Here is a 20818-nt window from a genome sequence, read left to right on the forward strand (position 1 = left end):
AAAGCTCCAGTACTTTGGCCACCAGATGTGAAGAGCTGACTCATTGGAAAAGACCTGATGCTAGGAAAGATTGAAGGCAGGAGGAGAAGGGGGCGTCAGAGGGTGAGATGGCTGGATGGCATCATCCACGCAATGGACATGAATGTGAGAAAACGCAGGGAGATGGTGAAGGACAGGGAAGCCTGGTGTGCTGCAGTCCATGGGGTCGCAAAGAGTCAGACACTACTGAGTAACTGAATAACAAAAGTAAAGCTGTACACCTGTGGCAAATTCATGTTGATATATGGCAAAACCAATACAATATTGTAAAGTAAAAAATAAAATAAAATAAAATCTGAAAAAAAAGTAAACCTAGCAGACATCTGTAAAATGCTCTGCCAAAGAAAAACAAGGCACGCATTCTTCTTAACCTGTACATATTTTCCAGGATAGATCATAGGCTCATGTATTAAAAAAGCCTCAATTTAAAAGTACAGAACTAGTAAAAGTATGCTTTCTGATAAGAATGACATTTTTTAGAAGTAACTGACAGAAAACGTTTGGATGAACTCACAGACATGTGGAAATCAAGCATCGTATCTCTAAATAATCTATGGATTAAAGGAGAATTCAAATATGAAACCAGAAGATATTTGAGGAAAATAAAAATGAAGAAACTTAAAAAGTATAGGATGTGGCAAAAGTTAGTGCTTTTGATAAATGTATATAGATTGACACATATATTAATAATGAAAAAAGAATCAAACCACCTATAACTCAGGAAAAGGAAGAATATAAATCTAAATTAAGCAGAAGAAAGAAAATAATGAAAATTAGAGTGAAATTAAATAGGAATAAATAGATCAATGAAAGCAAAAGGTGGTTCTTTGAAAAGTTAAAATTGACAATTCTTAAGCTACATCGACTACTAAAAGAACCAAATTACTAAAATCAGAAATAAAAGTGGGGTATTACTACCACCTTTATTGCAGGATTATTTAGGGAGTGCTAAGAATCATCATACACCAACATTACATGATGTTGGTAAATTGATATATCTATAGAAAAGCACAAACTACCTTCTCTGTCCATGGTGCCTCTTCTAGCATCAGCACTCGTGAACTCACAGAGAGCCTTATCCACTGCTGTGGCTTCTACACAGTGTTGTGTCTCATACAGAAACTTATTTTTCAGTGAATTAAGTGTAGCCATTGGTTTATGTTGGCTTTCCTCATAGCCCAGTCAGTAAGGAATCTGCCTGCAATGCTGGAGACCCGGGTTTGATCCCTGGGTCAGGAAGATCCCTTGGAGAAGGAAATGGCCACCCACTCCAGTATTTTTACTTGGGGAATCTCATGGACAGAAAAGTCTGGCCAGTACAGTCCCTGGGTTCACAAGAGTTGGACACGACTTAGTAACTAAACTACCATCACCACCATTGGTTTATGTACATATCTAACCATATATTCTATCATCTGGAAGAGGCTGATCTAATTTAAAGGCAGACTAGCTTACTGAACACTCTTTTACCATGGTAGTTGGGAGACATTACTCTGAAAGGCTGGGGTTCTGTTTGCATCAGAGACCAGTATACGGCAAGTTTCACTGAGAGCTCAATACATTTGTCCAGATATAAGGTGTTGAAATGGGAGTCTCACCTTCCCAACATTACACCTAATAACTATTTTGTAGCTTTTTTTGCTTTCTACCATATTAACTTTTAGCCCCCAGCCACCAGTGGGGAATTTGTTCACTCGGGGACACAATAATGATTCTACTACTTTGGAAGATGAAACTTCCACCTGGATATTTTGAGCCACTTCTGACACTGTACAAATGAGCAGGCTAACCCAGTGGCTGGAGTGACTGACTCTGAACAGAGTAGGGAAAACTGTTGCTTAAAGAAGTGCTATGTCTTCAATCCACTTGAATATAACAGTAACCAAAATAAGATATGATTAAGGATCCAGACCCTTTGGGAATGAAGATTTGTGCTATTCTGCTAGGTAAACATCCATAAGAAGCTTAGGTAGGTCCTGTTGAGAGCAATGGAAATGGGGAGCAGGTGGTGGGAAAAAGAAGTCACACACAGCAATCATAACTGATCACAGAAGCGAAGACTCTAGCAGCTTTGCATATGTTCTTTTGGCTGATCACATGCATATGTATCTTTATTTGTATGTACCAACCATTTTCTTCTTTTCCCCCCTCTTCCTATTATCGGCTTACATACAAGTGGTTGGAGGTTAACTTTACAAGTTAATTTAACCTCATGGTAACACAGTATTCAGCAGGACTGTGACAATTTGTGGAGAGCTTAATATTGCTGCCAATGGACACAATGACACGTGATTGTGTGTCTCATCAATTTGTGCAAGAATGAAAATCGCTTTGATTGTGAAAAGTTTGGTTGAATGTTGTTAACTAGAAATAGGTGACTCTGGTGTTTTTTCAGAGTTCAAATGTATACATATGGGGGGCTTCCCTGGTGGCTCAGTGGTAAGTTATCTGTCTGCCAATACAGGAGACGCAGGTTCAGTCTCTGGTAGGGGAAGACCCCACATGCCACGGAGCAACTAAGCTTGTGTGCCACAACTATTGAGCCTGTGCCCTAGGGCCTGTGCTCCTCAACAAGAGAAGCTATAGTAGTGAGAAGCCTGCACACCACCACAAAGAGTAGCTCTCTCTCGCCACAACTAGGGAAAAGCCTGCACAGCAATGAAGACCTGGCACAGCCAAAAAAAAAAAAAAAATTTTTTTTTTAAATGAGTGCATATGGAAACTGAATAGTCTAAGTTGTAAGGCTCTGTTGATTATTAATGCACTGCAACTCAGTTTCAAATTAACCTTTTGCCTGCCTTGTGCAAATGAACATGGGCCCCTTAATTATTTTTTACTTTGCTACAGAGCAAGCTTTGCTAGTAAGGGGTGCTGGTGAGCATGGGAAGACAGCGTTGCTGTCTGGATCTGGGGTGCCAGCTTGGTAGGCTCCTACAGAGTACAGCTGTGGCAGAGCCAGGAGGCTTCAGTGACTGGTGGTCACTAACACCCTTCAGCCAGTAGTTTCCATCCGTCCAGGCCCCTCTCCTTCCGCAGTAAAGTGACTTTGCTGAGACATCTCATGAGCAGCTCTCCTGGCTACCCAAAGGGCAGATTTCCCTTGGATGGTTCTGGAGAGAAATTTCACAGCAGCATCATCTGGAACAGCACCACCATGACTTCTGCTATTTGAAGATCCACGGTCACGCCACTTTCAGCAATCCCAACTCTGGGGTAAAGAAACAGGCTTCTTGAACCCATCCTCAGGTTGCCAACTGCTTCTTGTATCTGATATTCCTAAATCCTTTAAAGTTCTCTTTACTTCTTGTTTTTTACTCTAATCCCTGTTACAGTTAATAATTCTCTATATTAAACTTTCTATGTGCAAATTTTTGAGTGATTTCTTTAGACATAGACTAACACAGTTTCTTACATTCTTTAGATACTTCATTGATTTATCATCGTATTTGTATTTCTTGACTGTGGATTCATATACAGCTTCATCTGCATAAATCATACTTTATACAATCAAGAGAAAATATCTCTTCCTTTCCTCCAGGTTTCGACTATTTTCCTGCAAAAGTGGTTTATATGGTCCAGACTGATATCTAATTCTCCAAAATTATCAGTAAATTATATCAATCTTATACATAAGTTGATTGGAAAAGTTGGAAATCAATAAATAAATCATTTTAGGTCAGCAGAGAATGAAATTTTGATAGAGTAATCAAAAGTTTATTATTTTTATACAATTTCCTTTCCCAGTTTTTTCATATTTTTTTCATTGTCATTTTTCTGCACTGTTTTCCTTTACCATAGCTTGTTTGGTCTTCTTCTAGCACTCAAAATGAATGTGCATAAACTTAGCAACAGTAAGAATGTTGCTGTTGTGTGTGTCTCCTACAAATTTTGATTTGATCAAGTTGATTGATAGTTCTGCTCAAGTCATCAATATATTTGCTGAGTTTCTTCCTACTTCACCTATTGATTATCGAGAGAGAGAGAGACAGAGTGTGTGTGTGGGTCACACGTATTCAGTTGTGTCTGACTCTTTGTGACTCTATGGACTGTAGTCTGCCAGGCTCCTCTGTCCAGGGGATTCTCCAGGTAAGACAACTGGAGCAGATTGCCATTTCCTACTTCAGGGATCTTTCCGACTCAGGGATCAAACCCTCATCTCTTGGGTCTCCTGCACTGGCAAGTGGATTCTTTATCACTAGCACCATAGAGAGAAAAGTCTAAATCTTCAATAATAATAATTTAATTATTTATTTTTTTCATTTCTGTCAATTTCTGCCTCCTATAGTTTGACATCTATTTTTATATGCACACATATTTCAGATTGTTACTCCATCTTGTAATTTTATTTTTAACCACTATGAGTATCTCTCTGTCCTGAAGAGATCATAAAGTAAGCTGCAGACATGGGGAACAACCCTGTGATGACCAACCTAGACAGCATATTAAAAAGCAGTGACATTATTTTGCTGACAAAGGTCTGTCTAGCCAAAGCTATGGTTTTTCTAGTAGTCATGTATGGTTGTGAGAGTTGGATTATAAATAAAGCTGAGCACTGAAGAATTGATGCTTTTGAATTATGGTGTTGGAGAAGACTCATGAGAGTCCCTTAGAGTGCAAAGAGATCAAACCAGTCCATCCTAAAGGAGATCAGTCCTAAATATTCATTGGAAGGACTGATGCTGAAGCTGAAACACCAATACTTTGGCTACCTGATGCAAAGAACTGACTCATTGGAAAAGACCCTGATGCTGGGAAAGATTGAAAGTGGGAGGAGAAGGGGACGACAGAGGATGAGATGGTTGGATGGCATCACCGACTCAATGGACACCAGTTTGAGTAGGCTCTGGGAGTTGGTGATGGACAGGGAAGCCTGGAATGCTGCAGTCCATGAGGTCACAAAGTGTTGGGCATGACTGAGTAACTGAACTGAAATGATCAGGGAACAAATTCTGTGTCTGATAGGTTGATTTGGTTTCTTGTAGATAAGCCTTTAATTAGCAAGATTTAAGGGATGAAAATCATTTATGGAATTCAGGAAAAACAGATTTATATGCTTCTAACCTAATTTAATAAACTCTCCTGATTTTTCCTACACTGAAGAGAGGCTTGAAGCTTTGGCAAACATACTTTGCCAACATGGCATTTGAGGCCAGCATTCAATAACTTAGTACATTCAGGTTATTACTAAAACAGTTTTTGATTTGTCTTTTTAATTACACATTTGTCTTTCATGACTGTCTCCTGGGGAGGGAGGAAATAGAGTTAGGTCTTAGGTATATGAAGTGAAGTGAAGTCGCTCAGTCATGCCCGACTCTTCGCGACCCCATGGACAGTAGCCTGCACCAAGCACCTCCATCCATGGGATTTTCTAGGCAAGAGTACTGGAGTGGGTTGCCGTTTCCTTCTCCAGGGAATTTTCCCGACCCAGGGGTCGAACCCAGGTCTCCCACATTGTAGATAGACGCTTTACCGTCTGAGCCACTAGGGTAGTCAGGTATATAGAATCACATAAAAAGTAGGTGTGGGACATTGTGGCCACTTGCATATTATTGTTTCTATTTTTTTCTTTTTAGATGTGTCTCTCTCCCTCTCGAGGTTTCCCAGGTAGCTCAGTGGTAAAGAATATGCCTGCCAGTGCAGGAGACAGAGAAGATGTGGGTTCGATCCCTGGAGAATGAAATGACAACCCACTCCAGTATTCTTGCCTGGAGAATCCCATGGACAGAGGAGCCTGGCGGGCTACAGTCGATAGGGTCACAAAGAGTTGGACATAATTGAGCATGCACACACTCTTCTTTACCACACTGACACACACACATGCACACACACACAAAATGCCACACAGTATGTCTATTATATATGTATAATGCATAAGTGTATATATCATAAGACTTCTAGACAGTATGCATTATTTATACATTTGTATAGCCAACTCCATAGATGATTCACACATATTTGTCTACTCTGTTTGGCAAAAGTTAAAGAACACACCATATTTATTATTTTCCCTTAGTCTATAAAAATGCTTTCACTTCAACATAGTGGTATAATTTGCTACACAGAAATCAGGATTGCATACAAAAAAATCAAACAGGTATTGGTGCGTGCTAAGTCGCTCAGTTGTGTTCGACTCTTTGTGACCCCATGCTCTATGTAGCCTGCCAGGCTCCTCTGTCCATGGGATTCTCAGGCAAGAATACTGGAGTGGGTTGCCATGAACACCTCCAGGAGGTCTTCCCGACCAAGGGATTGAACCCACATCTTCAGCATCTCCTACATTGATAGGCGGGTTCTTTACCACTAGTGCCACCTGGCTGACAGCAAGTAACTGAAACCAGGGAAAGAGAAAGCAGTGATAAAGGATGATGGTGCTCATCCAGTCCTACCAGTCACCACCTTAGTTAACCAGACCTTCTGGTGCGGGTGTTAGAGGCTGCACTGGACGAGCCTCTTCATTCCCCAGTTGCCACACGTGCACAGCACTTGTGGTCATCTCTTTTCTGCTTTCCCAGGCTAGCAAGTCCTTCCACCTCTTTCCCTGGTTCACCTTCTATCCTGCTAACAGAAACAGCCACTGGCGAGTGTGAACATGGCTAGGCTAGTTCCGGCTGATATCTCCCCAGCAGCTCCCTGTGTCAGTAGGGATGGAGTCCGCATGGATTTCCATGGCGCAGCATATCTTTCATGGCCTGGCCCACTCATATCCTTCTCCTGCTTGCTGTGTTCCTGCCCAGGTGTTTCACACTGTGGACATACTTAGCTATCTCAGAGTCACTGGCCCTAGACCCATTCCCCATGGGGAATGGAGATATGCCTCCTGCTATCTTAAAACCCATTTCCTGGGCCACCTTCTTCTACTGAAGGCTTGGCTCAAAACCATTTCTGTGTGGATTTCTCTGAGACTAGATATCACCATATGTTTCAGGTATTGGTGGGGCATGGTAAATGGAAAACACAAAAACAGCATTTCAGGAATGGGTAATCCCTGAAATTCTATACATCCTTCTATATTATTTTTACAACAAATCACAAGCTTTATTAAATGAAGCTCTGAATATTCCAAATAGATGAACACTTAGTATATTCCTTAATGTGCATGAAATGTAATGTGTGTACTTCTTTGGTCCCTGAACATACTTCAGATAAGTCTTTGCATTCTCCTTTTCTTCCAGATTTAGCTTTTCTGACTCAAGTCACGTTCTCTCATTGTAAGTATCTCACTCCATATTCGACCCTTTTATCACATCCATGTGCGGCATCATGAAACAGTAGCTTAAACGCGTCACAGTCATAAGCGGTTTGTTTAACCGCCCGTGTCACAAAGCTAACGGAAAATACATCATCAAAAGGAAACGGTTGTATTTATGCCAAAACAAAACTCCAGCCCTTTACATGCTAGCACCATGTGGACCCTAAGTAAGATGGTCACAGAAGCTCATGTAATAAAGGCAAAACAGACAATGAAACATACCTGGAACTGTTGTTCAAGAGGTTTCATACTTCCTGTGCCACTGTAACCATAAACTCTAAAATTATGAGGTAAGAAAGCTCTGTAAAAGAAGATTTCCACGGAAAATTAAATAAGTATCTAAGGGAAAATGTGTTTCCTAGATTTTATTTTGAAAAGATATTTATTATATTTATTACAGATAGGGAGAGAGAAAGGGAGAGAGAAAGGGAGAGAAAGGAGACAGATTCTCTGAATACAAGAATTTAGTTCTAACTTTGGAGAAGGAAGTGGCAAGCCACTCCAGTGTTCTTGCCTGGAGAATTCCATGGACAGAGGAGCCTGGTGGGCTGCAGTCCATGGGGTCACAGAGAGTCAGACACAACTGAGTGACTAACACACACACACACAACACACACACACAACACACACATACACACACACACACACACAAACACACACACAGAGTTCTAATTTGGCTTAAAATTTCTAGTCTCCAGACCTCTCCTCATTCACCTCACTGTCACACTGTCCTCCCTGCTGTTTTTTAAACACAATGGGAAAACTTTCATCTCAGGGTATTTGCACTAGCTGTTGCCTGTTCCTGGGATGTTTTTCAACATAGCTGGTTGTCTCACCTACTTCGAGTCTTTGCTTATATACCCTCATCTCCCTGAGGCTTCTCTTGACAAGTTTATAAAACTTGGCAACTTTCCCAATTATCGAAGCATATGGTTTTCAAATGACATTTCTTACTTTGCTCTATAATTTTGCTTAAGCATGTGTCACTTTCTAATATTCTTTCTAATTCCCCCTTTTAAATCACATTATTATTAGTCTCATCTGATAATATAAAATTCATATGCATTTTGTTTACTCATGTAATTCAAGCTCTTTAAAAATATCTGGAAAATAACAGTCAACAAATATTGAACTAACATGACATGAAGTCACCTTAAAATACATTATTTGTAGACATGGGAAGAGGATGTTTAAAAGTCTCTATAAAAAGAAAAGATAGGTATAGGTATTTCATTTTCATTTTCTCAATATGTATAGTATAAAGATTGGTGACTGTCACGGCAGTCTGGATTTGTTAAAGCAAAAGTTCAAAGAGCCAAAGCACTGACAAGCAGGACAAAATTTTTCTCTTTCCTGTAGCAAAAAAGAAAGTAACACATAATGGAGTGGAGTTCTAAGGAATGCACAGATTCTGGGTTGAAAGCCCTATGAAGAGACTTAGCTAGTGATATACAGGTACTGTTTTTTCTTTTGGCAAAGAAAGAAGTCATATATCTATGCTTGGCCGAGGGAGGAAGCTATTACTGAGGAGTCTAGAAACCAGCAGAACTTTTGGTGGCTGTGCAGTTCTGGAATAAACATATGAATACTTAAGTTGTATCAAAGACATAGCTTCCTTCCCTGTAAAATCAGTTGCCAAATTTTGAAGTTGCACAGAGTAGCCAAGGAGCTAAATTTAAATCTCTGAAAATAAGACCAATTTTTTTTTTCAAAATTGATGATATAGACTCAATAAATCCTATTTTATTCAAGCATGATAAAAGCAAAGAAAAGTACACCTACATTACTAGTTTTAAAGGCTGTAGAACCACTGGAAAGACTGGTTTCCCCTGTGTCAAATCTCTCTCTCTCTTTCTCCCTCTCCTTTTCAGGCTAAATTCCCATCTGGAGCATGGAGGCTCAGGTTTTAAAGGTTTTAAACCAAACTAAAGGGCAGTAAGACTGACAGCTTAAGTTGTCAATACAAATGAAGAAAGAAAGCTAGAAGACAATGAAATACTTTTAAAGGACAAAAGTCATTTTAAAAAGGTCATCCCAGAAGTTATTCCAGCAAAACGTTTTTAAGAATAAGGTTAGACACAGTTGAAAAAAAAAAAGAAAAATGTACATATGAACACCAAGAGGGAAAAGAGAGGGGTGGAATGATTTAGGAGACTGGGATTGATGTATATACACTGTTGACGCCATGTATAAAATAGATAACTAATGAGAACCTACTGTATAACACAGGGAACTAACTACTCAGTGCTCTGTGGTGGCCTACATGGGAAGGAAATCTGAAAAAGAGGGGATATATGTATATGTATGGCTGATTCACTTTGTTATACAGTAGAAACTAACACAACATTGTAAACCAACTATACTCACATAAAAATTATCTTCTTTCATTTTTTTTGATTTTTTAAGGTTTATTTTTAATTGGAGGATAATTACTTTACAATGTTGTGTTGGCTTCTGATGTACAATGTGAATCAGCCATAAGGACACATATGTCCCTCTCCCTCCTGAAAGCCCCCCTTGAGCCCCTTCCACCCCATCATCCAGGTCATCACAGAGCACCAGGCTGAGCTCTCTGTGCTACACAGCAGCTTCCCACTAGCTATCTGTTTCACACATGGTAGTGCATGTTTCACTGCTACTCTCTCAATTCATCTAATTTTTTTTTTTCCCTTTTGCCCACAAAGGGAAAGGTGAGGTGAAGATGGAGCCAAGAGAGATTTGAAAGATGCTGGTCCTGAAGATTCAAATGATAAGGTCACAGGCCAAGAAAAGCTGGCAACCATCAGAAGCAGGGAGGGGTGGAAGACACGCTATGCCTCATAACCCCTAGGGAGCCTAGTCCTGCTGACATCTTCATTTTGTCTCAGTGATACTAATTTCAGAATTCTGGCCTTCAAAAATGTGAGGCAATAAATTTCTGTTGTTGTAATCCACTTCATTTGTGGTGATTTGTTACAAGTGACACAGGAAACTGTATGTATGTATTCTAGAAAATTTAGAAAAATGCGTAAATGTACATAGAAAAAAAATCACTTTGCAATCTCACCACTCAGGAAATTTACTGTGAACTTTTTTTGTGAACTTCTTTCTAAATCTTTTACTTAAAAAAAAATATATAGTCATTTTTGTATATTTTCAACTTAAGTAAATTTGATATACAATAAATTGAAATATTTAAAGTAAGAAAAAGAATAAGGCTAATGTTTAACACTGAATGCAAGCTAATCAAAAACAAGCAGACCTACAATAGAAGTGAAGAGAATTCCTGAGACATAAAGAAACTAACTGCAGATAGAAACAAATGTAGGAAAAACGAAGAGCACCAGAATGGGTAAATTCATGCTTAATTATAAAGGGACATTTCCTGTACAAAAATAATCCTAATAGTACATTGGGGCTTAAAAGCATACAAGAAAAATAATGAAAAAGTAGAAGACAAGTGAAATGAAAATGGCTTAATGATCTAACAATGTATGTGTGTTAGTTCCTCAGTTGTGTCTGACTCTTTGACTCCACAGACTGCAGCCCACTTAGGCTCCTCTGTCCATGGAATTCTCCAGGCAAAAACACTGGAGTGGGTAGCCATTTTTTTCCAGGGGGTCTTTGCAACCCAGAGATTGAACCAGGGTCTCCTGCATTGCAGGCAGATTCTTTACCATCTGAGACACCAAGGAAGCCTCCAGCAATGTAGAGTAACTTGTAAAAGTAATAATTTATATTAGATTCAATAATTCAGGAACTAATATGATAGTCTAGAGAAACTACTAAAGAATAGTAAAAAGATATATAACAAGAATTTAATTGAGAGAAAATGGTATCATATAAAACAATAGATTCATTAAAGTGGAGACAACAAATGAAAAAGGAATATAAAATAAAATGTACAAAAGACAAAATGACTTCAGACGTAATATGGAAAATCAAAGGATCAAGAAAAACAAGAGCATCTTAAAATTGTTGAACACAGCTAGACTTAGTACAGTACTTAATACTGTGTGATATCTGTACAGATAAATAGAGGTTGGGAGTAAACCTAAAATTAGAGAAAATAGTCCAGAAAGAGATCCCCGTCATAAACACTCTTTTGAATTATGACAAACATTTCATTACACTGAAATGGGAAAATTATTTTTTCAGTAGCATGTGCTGGATTCATTGGAGGCTAATACAAAAAAAATTCAAATCTGGATTCCCATGCTCATGAAACATACAAACATCAATTCTGGATGAATCCTAGAGTTGAGTATGAAAGTGAAAACAATAAAAACTATTAGACAAAAGTGGCAGCTTGAATTCATGACTTTAAGGAGACAAAGATTTCTTTCAAAATATGAAAATAATAATACCTACAAAGAAAATAATAATTTGGATTGCATTAAAAGAGTTTCAGACTCAATTAAAAAAAATTCCTGACTGAATAAAAAATTGAAAGGGAATGACAGGAAAAATTCCTCTGAAAGTACTATGTAGATTCAATGAGGTAACAATCAATATCTATGGACATTTCTTTGTGGAAGAGTTTTTTGTAAAATATATGAAAATGAAAGTGGTAAGAAAAGCCAGAATATTCTTGATGAAGATAATATAAAGAGACAGAATGACTAAAACTTTTAAGGACCCATAGAAAAAAAGAACACTACAGTTTTGATTTTTCCTTATTCCCAAATATGGTGTGCTTTTTTTAAAAACTAATTTCTTCAGTTTTTATGGGATTGAGTTTGGGTAATTACAGTTATATTCCAAGTCCTTAATACATTCTGATCTATAAACTAATTTAAAAATCACTGTTCTTCCCACTCAAAAATCCACTATGTTCTTTCAAATATAGTTGAATATGATAACTTGAAAACAAGTCATATTTATGTATTAATGAAAAGTTCAAGATAATTAATATATATATGCTTAAAAGATTTTCCTGAAGCATAAAATAAGAGACAAATACCCAGCAACTGAAAATATTAAAGAATGCAAAATAATTACTTTCTTATATAAATAGTAATTATAAATAGAACAAAGAAAAGGTGATAAAATAATGTAGGTCACCTACTTTTGCATTAGGTTCACAGTGTATGTTTTCCCTTCAATTAAAATGTTGTAAGATACCTGGCAGGAGAGTGGATTAAAAAGGCAAAAGAAAAGTGAGAAAAATGTTATAAAGGAAAACTACCTTTTATGCTACCAATAATCACATCCTAAAGCACACTAATAACATAAAAAGAGGAAAATTTATAATTTAATATTGACATATTCCAATGGAATCAAATATTAAAATATTTGCTTCATTTGTATAGTTTTTTTATTTTTAATGTTTTGCCAATAAGATAGAACCTAAAACATTGATCATTTTAATCCATAGTGTGTTTGTTTAATAATGAAGTCATTGCAAAATTTGTACTTAAAAGCATATAACTACTCAATTGAAAATTTATGTAGTATAGCAAAGAATTAACTGCACATATTTAATATTTATAGATTTTATAAAATCTGTTCCAAGTTTGGATGCAATATTCATTGATTTTGTTAATACTGATAAATTTTGTCTGATAAATAATGGTTGTATAGTAAATGCTAACTTTATTATTTGCTTTGTACAATTTTTCTTATTTTTGTGCTAGACCTTTCTGCTCCCTTGTGATATAGGTGTTCCTCTTGTAGGTATATATTTTAAAATCCAATTTGAAATGTATGTGATTTCTGATAAACTTAATCAAATTTTAAAGTTTAATTTAAAATTTAATTCTCCATTGTATCAAGACATATGTATGCTTTGTATTCTTTTATTTGTTACAATTACAATTGTATATTCAATTTATTTTGAGTTATACATATTCATACTTTTCACCAGTTCCTGCTTTTATGTTGTTCTTGTCTCAGTTTCAATGTCTACCTGCTGAAGTACATTATTTAAAATATTTTCTTCTCTTGTAATCTGAAAGTGTTAATGTAATCTAATTTCTAATAAACTGCATTTATTCTGTGTTGTGATACCTGATCTCAGTTCATCTATGTTTAATGTATCCTCTTCTCCAGACCTTTTCTCTCTCTTTTCCAGGAATTCTAATTATTCTGTATCTATAAGCCTCTAATTCTCCCTTTTTTGTTTAGCCATTTATATGTTGTATCTGTTTATTTCTTCAGCTGTCTCTGGTCTACTGTTAATTCTTGATTTTACACACATATCTTTCACATAGAAATTCCACTCAGTTATTTTTAAAATCTTTTAGTCTTTTGAAGACTAAATATTCTCTTATGATAATGTCTTAATTATAATAATTATAAATATAACACATTGCATATTGTGTTTGTAGCATTTGTGAAATCAGTAGGTATGATAACCTCATCAGTTCAAAAATACTATTAATCCCTTGTTATGTATTCATTACTGTTCTAGGCATTGGAATTAGATATATTAACAAAATAGTCAAAAATTTTCCCTCATGAATGTGACAGTTGAGGAAAGATTTTTTTTCTGCTTCTCTTATGGGAATTACTGTCACAGAATCTGGTGAAACTTGGTTAAAGACAGTTCCCTCTTAAGTAGATTCTGTGTATATTTTCTAATATGACCAAGTAATCCCACAGATTTTTTTAATAAAAGATAAAACACTCTTTAAATGCTGTTAAATGTCTTGTTTTCTACTTAAATAAAGTTTTCATTAAATACATATTCCCTTATAAATTATATATTGACAGTTTTAAGCTTGTAATATTTGTTGGGGTGAGCAGTAAGTAGTTACTAAGTAAGTATTTGCATTCAAATTATCTAAACATTTACTACTCAATCAAAAAGAAGATTCAGGTGTAGTGTTTCAAAAATCATACTTCATTTCTTTAGAAATTATTCTGGAAATTAATAAAATAAGAATCTTTCTAATTGATTCAAAGAATAAAAAAGAGAAAACAAATACCTGAACCAAGACAAACTAAGATGGCATGAAAAAAATTCTTAATGATTAACATGTTTGCAATCAAGATGTAAAAATTATTCATGTAACATTTCATTAAATCAAATGCTTATCATTCCATATAAGGATGCCATAGGTTTACTAAACAAACTAAAAATCCTCCAAGTCTTGCATGGTGAGTGAGGGTCAAGAGACTCTAAATGGATCAAGTCAGAGATTATTCAGACACTCAAAAGGGAAACATTTAGAAGATGGGCCTTGGGACTTTAATATAAGCATCACTTCACCATATTTCTATGAAACACCATTAATCTTGGTTCATTTTCAAAAGGGCTTTTTCGCTTAAGAAAAATTAGGGATAAATATAAAATTCAGGAATTGTGCAAGGATGAAAAACACCAGGTTTACTTATTAGGAACAAAATATTCACATGCTTTTTTTTTTTTTTTAGTTCGTGGAAAATGTTAGTGCTTTAATTACATGTGTTTCTACTCCTCCACTTGATGTTGACCGTATTTTCTCCGGAACTGTAAACTGCACACGTAGTCTTTCAGAATCTGCAAGGTTCAAAATGTTTTACTGGGGCAACCTCCATCACCTCACAGCTTCCCCCATTATTTATTTCCTCATCTAAACACATAATATTCTACATGCTACCCCTCATTTCTGCTCTCTTTTCAAATACCCTCAATATCCACTTTTTTCTAGAATTACAAATCTTTTCAAGAGAAATAAGTATGCTGCTTTGGGAATATTGCCCTGTGGGCAGGTTCCGGTAACCCTGAGGCAATAGGTCCAAGCATTATTAGAACAAAGAAAGTCAGATCCTTCGGACTTTCCAAAAACAGAACCCAGAGATCATCTTAAGGCATGTGCTCCAGCCCCGGCATCGGCATCGCACATATTTACTACCGTCTCAAGAAGAGTGGTCAAGACCCTCGCAACCAAAGTGGATTTTGACTGGGGAAGGAGGCAATGCGAGAGTGTTTTCAGACTTACATAGTTGGAGCTCCCGTCAAGAAAGCATTTTCACAGAGATAGCCGGCCTCTTAGAGGAAAACGGAAGGGAGCCCTGACATTCCCAACAGGTCAGAAGAGGGATTTTGTACTTACTGTCGTCTGTCTGAAGCCCGGTGAGCCCCAGGAGCAGAGACAGAAGGCACAACATGGCTTAATGTCCTGGATGCCGGCCGAATGACAGCCGTTGGCTTGACTACAGGACGGTTGGGGAGCGCGAGGAGGCGCCTCAGGGCCACGCACACTGCAGGAGGCGGGCGGCTGGGAGAGCCTTGGGTCCAGACTCCGGATGCTGTGTGCTCTTCAATAAGGGCGGCCTGGGCCCCTAAGCCTATGCAGGAGGCTGCAACCCAGCGTGACTCTGCCTTCTGGTTAAGAAAGTGTAGCATCAGTTTTGAAACAGAAGGTTGAAGAGCTAATGAACAGAAAGGTTTCATCTGTACCTTAACTGAACTTTTATATATAATATATTGTGTGAGTGAGTGAGTGAGTGAAGTCGCTCAGTCATGTCCGACTCTTTGCGACCCCATGGACTGTAGCCTACCAGGCTCCTCTATTCATGGGATTTTCCAGGCAATAGTACTGGAGTGGATTGCCATTTCCCTCTCCAGGGGGTCTTCCCAACCCAGGGATTGAACCTGGGTCTCCCGCATTGTAGACAGACCTTTTACCATCTGAGCCACCAGGGAAGTCCAATATATTGTGTACAAATATATATATTTATAAATAAACATATTATATACATAATAAATAATATATTTACATACAGCTCAATATTCGAGTGAACAGACCAGTATAATTAATACCTAGATCCAGATCAAAAAATAAAATATGGAAATACTAAAGCTGCCAAACTGTGACAACTGTCAGCAGCCCCTGACAATCACTACTTCTAACACAATAGTTTTGTCTGTTTTTGAACTTATATAAATGGAGCTAATCATCATGTATTCTTTTTATCTTTAAGTTCTTTCAACATTATTAGGAGATCCATACATATTGTGAATAGCAACAGCTATTTTTTTCTCTTGTTGCTGTATATCACACATTGAATGAATATGTTTATCTGTTTTTTTTTCTATTTTACTATTGATTATAATTTTATTCATTATAGTTGCAGCTATTAGAACATATTTGGCATAATACCTTCCAGGTCCATATCTGTTGTTGCAAATGATATTATGCTTGCTGAAATAAGTTAGACAGAAAAAGACAAATACTGTATGTTATCACTTACATTTGAAGTCTAAGAAATAAAACAAACAAATGAGTATAAAGAAGCAAATTCACAGATATAGCAAGCAAACTATAAAGTGGGGAGAAGAAAGGGGGGAAGAGAGTGAATGGGGTACGAGGATTAAGAGGTACAGACCCCTTTGTATAAAATAAATGAGCTACAGGGATATAATGCACAGCACAGAGAATATAGCCAATATTTTATAATAACTTTAAATTGAGTATAATCTATAAAAATTCTTGAATCACTATGTTGTACACCTCAAACTAATATAATATTGTAAATCAACTATATTTCAATTAAAAAAATATTTTGGATCAGTGAAAATAACCAAAAACCAAAATCAAAACCAAAACCAAAACAAACTATGTTTGGCCCTTCTATTTCATTGAGGTCTGTCAATTTTTGATTCTTGCATTTTGAAGATGTATCATTTTTTAATATGCCCATTTAGGGATATTTTGTCTTCTTGATAAATTGACCTTTATCATTACAAATACCACTTTTTACTTAGGTATATGCCATTTGGTGATTTACACTGGGTGTATTTCTAGAGTAAAGTTGCTGGATCACAGTGTATATGTTAGTAGGTACATTCAAAAAGTTTTCTAAGATTACTGTACTAATTTGTATTCCCACCAGAAATGTACAAGAATTACATGTCATATCAATGCTTATATTTGTTTTTGTTTTAATGCTTATTTCATTTTAGTCATTTTGGTGGACCTGTAGATGTTGTACATTTTTGTTTTAATTTTTATTTTCGTGGTTGTTAGTGAGTTTTAGCACAAGTTTAATTTGCTATTTATATAGTCTTGGTAAATGCCTGTTTGAAAACTTGGTCTATTTTCCAATTAAGTGGCCATGTGTTTCTTTTATTATATGTAGATCTTATTAATAGATTCTAGATATGATGCTGTCATTGGATGTAATAGTCACAAATATCTTCTTCACTGGAGTTTGTGTTATTGGACTTTTGTAGATACCCATTCGAGATCAGAAATTTACTTTTCCCCAATTTTCTGGTATTTGCATGATAAATATCTTATCAGGGAAGTTGGATTTTATCTAAAGCTTCATTTTGTATAAATTTATCATATAGTTTTTCCATTTTCTATTGATGTTGTGAATTAAGCTTACTGATTTTCCAGTGTTGAACAGACTTGTTTGTATTCCTGGAATAATCCTATTTTGTCATGATGCATTACCCTTTTTATATTTTTCTAGATTAATTTGCCATCATTTTGTTTAGAATTTTTGCATTCAAATTCATAAATATTTGCCTGTCATTTTCACTTTAATGAAGCTACTGTGTTTGGTATCAGAGATGTGCTGGAGTTATAAAATAAGTTGGGCTATATTATCCCTTTATTCTTTTAATATTTCTTGAAACTTAGGAATGGAGTGATTTGGATAATTAGCTCAAGATGGTAGAAAGAAGGATGTGATCTACACCTTTCTTAAAAAAACACCCAGATCACAGCAAACTATTGAACAATCACTGTCAAAATATTCTGTGTGTTCAGTCACTCAGTCATGTCAGACTCTTTGTGACCTTACAGAATGTAGCCTGGCAGGCTCCTCTATGTATGGGATTTTCCCAGCAAGAATATTGGAGTGGGTTGACATTTCCTCCCCCAGGGGATCTTCCCAACCTAGGGATCAAATCCCCATCTCCTGTAGCTCCTGCATCGGCAGGCACATTCAGCCACCTGGAAACTCCTCCCCAAACTCTGGAACCCACCAAAAAAGGGTCCCTTGCATCCAAAGAAAAAAAGAAACCGCAGCAAGATGGCAGGAGTGGCGCAATCACAGTGAAATTAAATCCTATACCAGCGAGGTGGGCGCCCCACAAACCGGAAAACAATAGCACCACGGAATATTCCACACCAGCAAAGTTCCTGAGTCCCATATCAGGCTTCCCAGCTTGGGGGGTCTGGCAATGGGAGGAAAAGTCCCCAGAGAATATGGCTTTGAAGGCCAGTGGGGTTTGATCCAGGGACTTCCACAGGACTGAGGGAAACAGAAACTCCACTATTGGAGGGTGCACACAAGTCTCATTCGTACTAGGACCCAGGGGAAAAAGCAGTGACCCCATAAAACACCGAGCCAGACCTAGCTGCTGGTATTGGAGGGTCTCCTGCAGAGGTAGGGGCCGCTGTGGCTCACTGCCGGGACAAAAACACTGGCAGTAGCAATTTGGGAAAGAATCTATTGATGTAAGCCCTCCAAGAGGCTGCCATGAGCCCATCAAGCAGCCTGTGGTCTCCAGTGCTGGGTTGCTTTGGGTCAACCAACCAACAGGGTGGGAACACAGCGCCACCTATCAGCAGACAAGTGGCTTAGACTCTCCCTGAGCACAGCCCTACCTACGAGAGGGACAAGACCGAGCTATACCCATCACTGAGCAGGAATCAGTTCCTCTCATCAAGAACCCTGTTCTAGCATCTTAGCCTCATCCATGAGAGGGCAGACAGCCAAAGCAACAACTACAACCCTGAGCCTGCAGAATGGAAACTGCGATCACGGAAAGTTAAGTGAAAATTGGCAGAGGAATGTGTCCTAGATGAAGGAACAAGATGAAACTGCAGAAGAACAGCAAAGTGAAGTGGAGCTAGCCAACTCGCAGGAAAAGAATTCAGAGTGATGATAGTGAAAATGATCAAGATCTCAGAAAAAGAATGAAGGCAAGGACTGAGAAGATGCAAAAAGTTTTAACAAAGACTTAGAGGAACTAAAGAACAAGCAAACAGATATGAACAATACAATAACTGAAATAAATAAAAAAGCAGAGGAATAAATAGCAGAACAAATGAGGAAGAAGAATGGATAAGTAACCTGGAAGACAGAATGGTGGAAATTACTGCTACAGAACAAAATAAAGAAAAAAGAATGAAAATAAATGAAGATTTTTTTAAAGAGATCTCTGGAACAGCATTAAAGGCATCAGTATTCGTATTACACACATCCCTGATATTTGAAGATATAACAGCTGAAAACTTCCCTCACATGAGAAAGGAAATAGGCACCCAAGTACTGGATGTGTAGAGTTTCAGGCAGGACAAACACAAGGAGGAACACGCCAAGATACATAGTAATCAAACGGATGAAATGGAATGACAAAGAAAAAACATTAAAAGCAACAAGGTAAAAAATGATAATATACAAGGGAATTCCCATAAGGTCATCAGATGATTTCTGAGCAGAAACTCTGCAGGCCTGATGGAGTGGCATGATGTATTTAAAGTGATGAAGGGGAAGAACCTGTGCTGTGCCATGCCAAGTTGCTTCCATCATGTCCAATTCTTTATGACCTCATGGACTGTAGCCCACCAGCCTCCTCTGTCTGAGGGATTCTCTAGGCAAGAATTTTGCAGTGGGTTACTGGAGAACCTATGACCAAGAATATTCTTCCCAGCAAAGCTCTCATGCAGATTTGATGGAGGAATCAAAGCTGTACAGACAAGCAAAATCTAAATAAGAGAATTCAGCACCACCAGATATAGCTTTGCAACAAACAGTGAAGAAACTTCTCTAGGCAGGAAAGAGACGAGCAACTTAAAACAACCTTCTTTCACATATAGGCTGCTTTCTAGAAGTAGAGTGATTTGGATTTAGGATTTTCTTCGTGAGACAGATTTTTATTGTTGTTGCTTTCTTGCTATGTTTTGATTTTTACTTATACATCTTCTTTCTTAACACATATTTGGATATTCTCTTTATATTTATTAGGAAAAATTCTGTTTCTAATGGAAATGGTCCACTTCTTCTAAGATGTTGGTTTTATTGGCCAGAGTTGTTCAAAGACCCTTCTCCCATATCATCCTTTTAAGTTGTGTAGAAGTTGTACAGCCTTCCCCGGAACATCCCAGAACTTGGAAGGGGAGCGTGTGAGAATCGTGAGCTATTGGAAAAAGTGGACGCAGGGGTCCTGTCTTGAGGTGGGAGTGAGTCCCAGAGCTTTGGGAATCTGAGAGCAGTCAGTGGCAGGAGTGCATGATGGAATGTTTGTTTGGGATGGAACAACCTTCCAGGTTTGAAAGAGACCAACTTTCTTGTTTCCTACTAGAGGATTATGGCGGTAGAAGGACTGAAGCTGAGCAGGACCCTGTGGGGCCCTCCTGGACACAAAAGTCTTTCCGTGGGTCCCATTTCTTATTTGAAGGAAAAAGGCTTTCAGCTTCCTCGACCTTCCACGAGTTCCAAAGGGCATATTCAAACAGTTGCTAACCGGGGAAGTGAGGGGAGGCAGGAGGAAACATTGCTGCAGCAAGGGGCCTGGTGCTGGTCCCTCCTCGGGTGATGGGCTAGCAGTCTGTGCGTGTCTTTGAGTTCTTCAGCAGGAACTAGGGCCCCCTCGACCCAGACGGA

The 20818-nt window shown here is 37.7% G+C and overlaps 1 protein-coding gene across 1 annotated transcript in view; it reads right to left on the reverse strand.

The window, feature by feature from the left end:
- The window catches only part of ADAM2 (ADAM metallopeptidase domain 2), a 113632-nt gene extending 98271 nt beyond the window's left edge, over nt 1-15361 (reverse strand). The window contains exons 1-4 of the mRNA XM_040242990.1: nt 15307-15361; nt 14674-14750; nt 12336-12391; nt 7511-7589 (exon numbers count right to left, since the gene is read on the reverse strand). Of these exons, the coding sequence (XP_040098924.1) occupies nt 7511-7589; nt 12336-12391; nt 14674-14750; nt 15307-15361 (267 nt within the window). The remainder of the gene's footprint in view (nt 1-7510; nt 7590-12335; nt 12392-14673; nt 14751-15306) is intronic.
- Nucleotides 15362-20818: the final 5457 nt, after the last annotated feature.

This window comes from Oryx dammah, unplaced genomic scaffold (assembly GCF_014754425.2).
Source record: "Oryx dammah isolate SB20612 unplaced genomic scaffold, SCBI_Odam_1.1 HiC_scaffold_7, whole genome shotgun sequence".
NCBI classification, from domain to species: Eukaryota; Metazoa; Chordata; class Mammalia; order Artiodactyla; family Bovidae; genus Oryx; species Oryx dammah.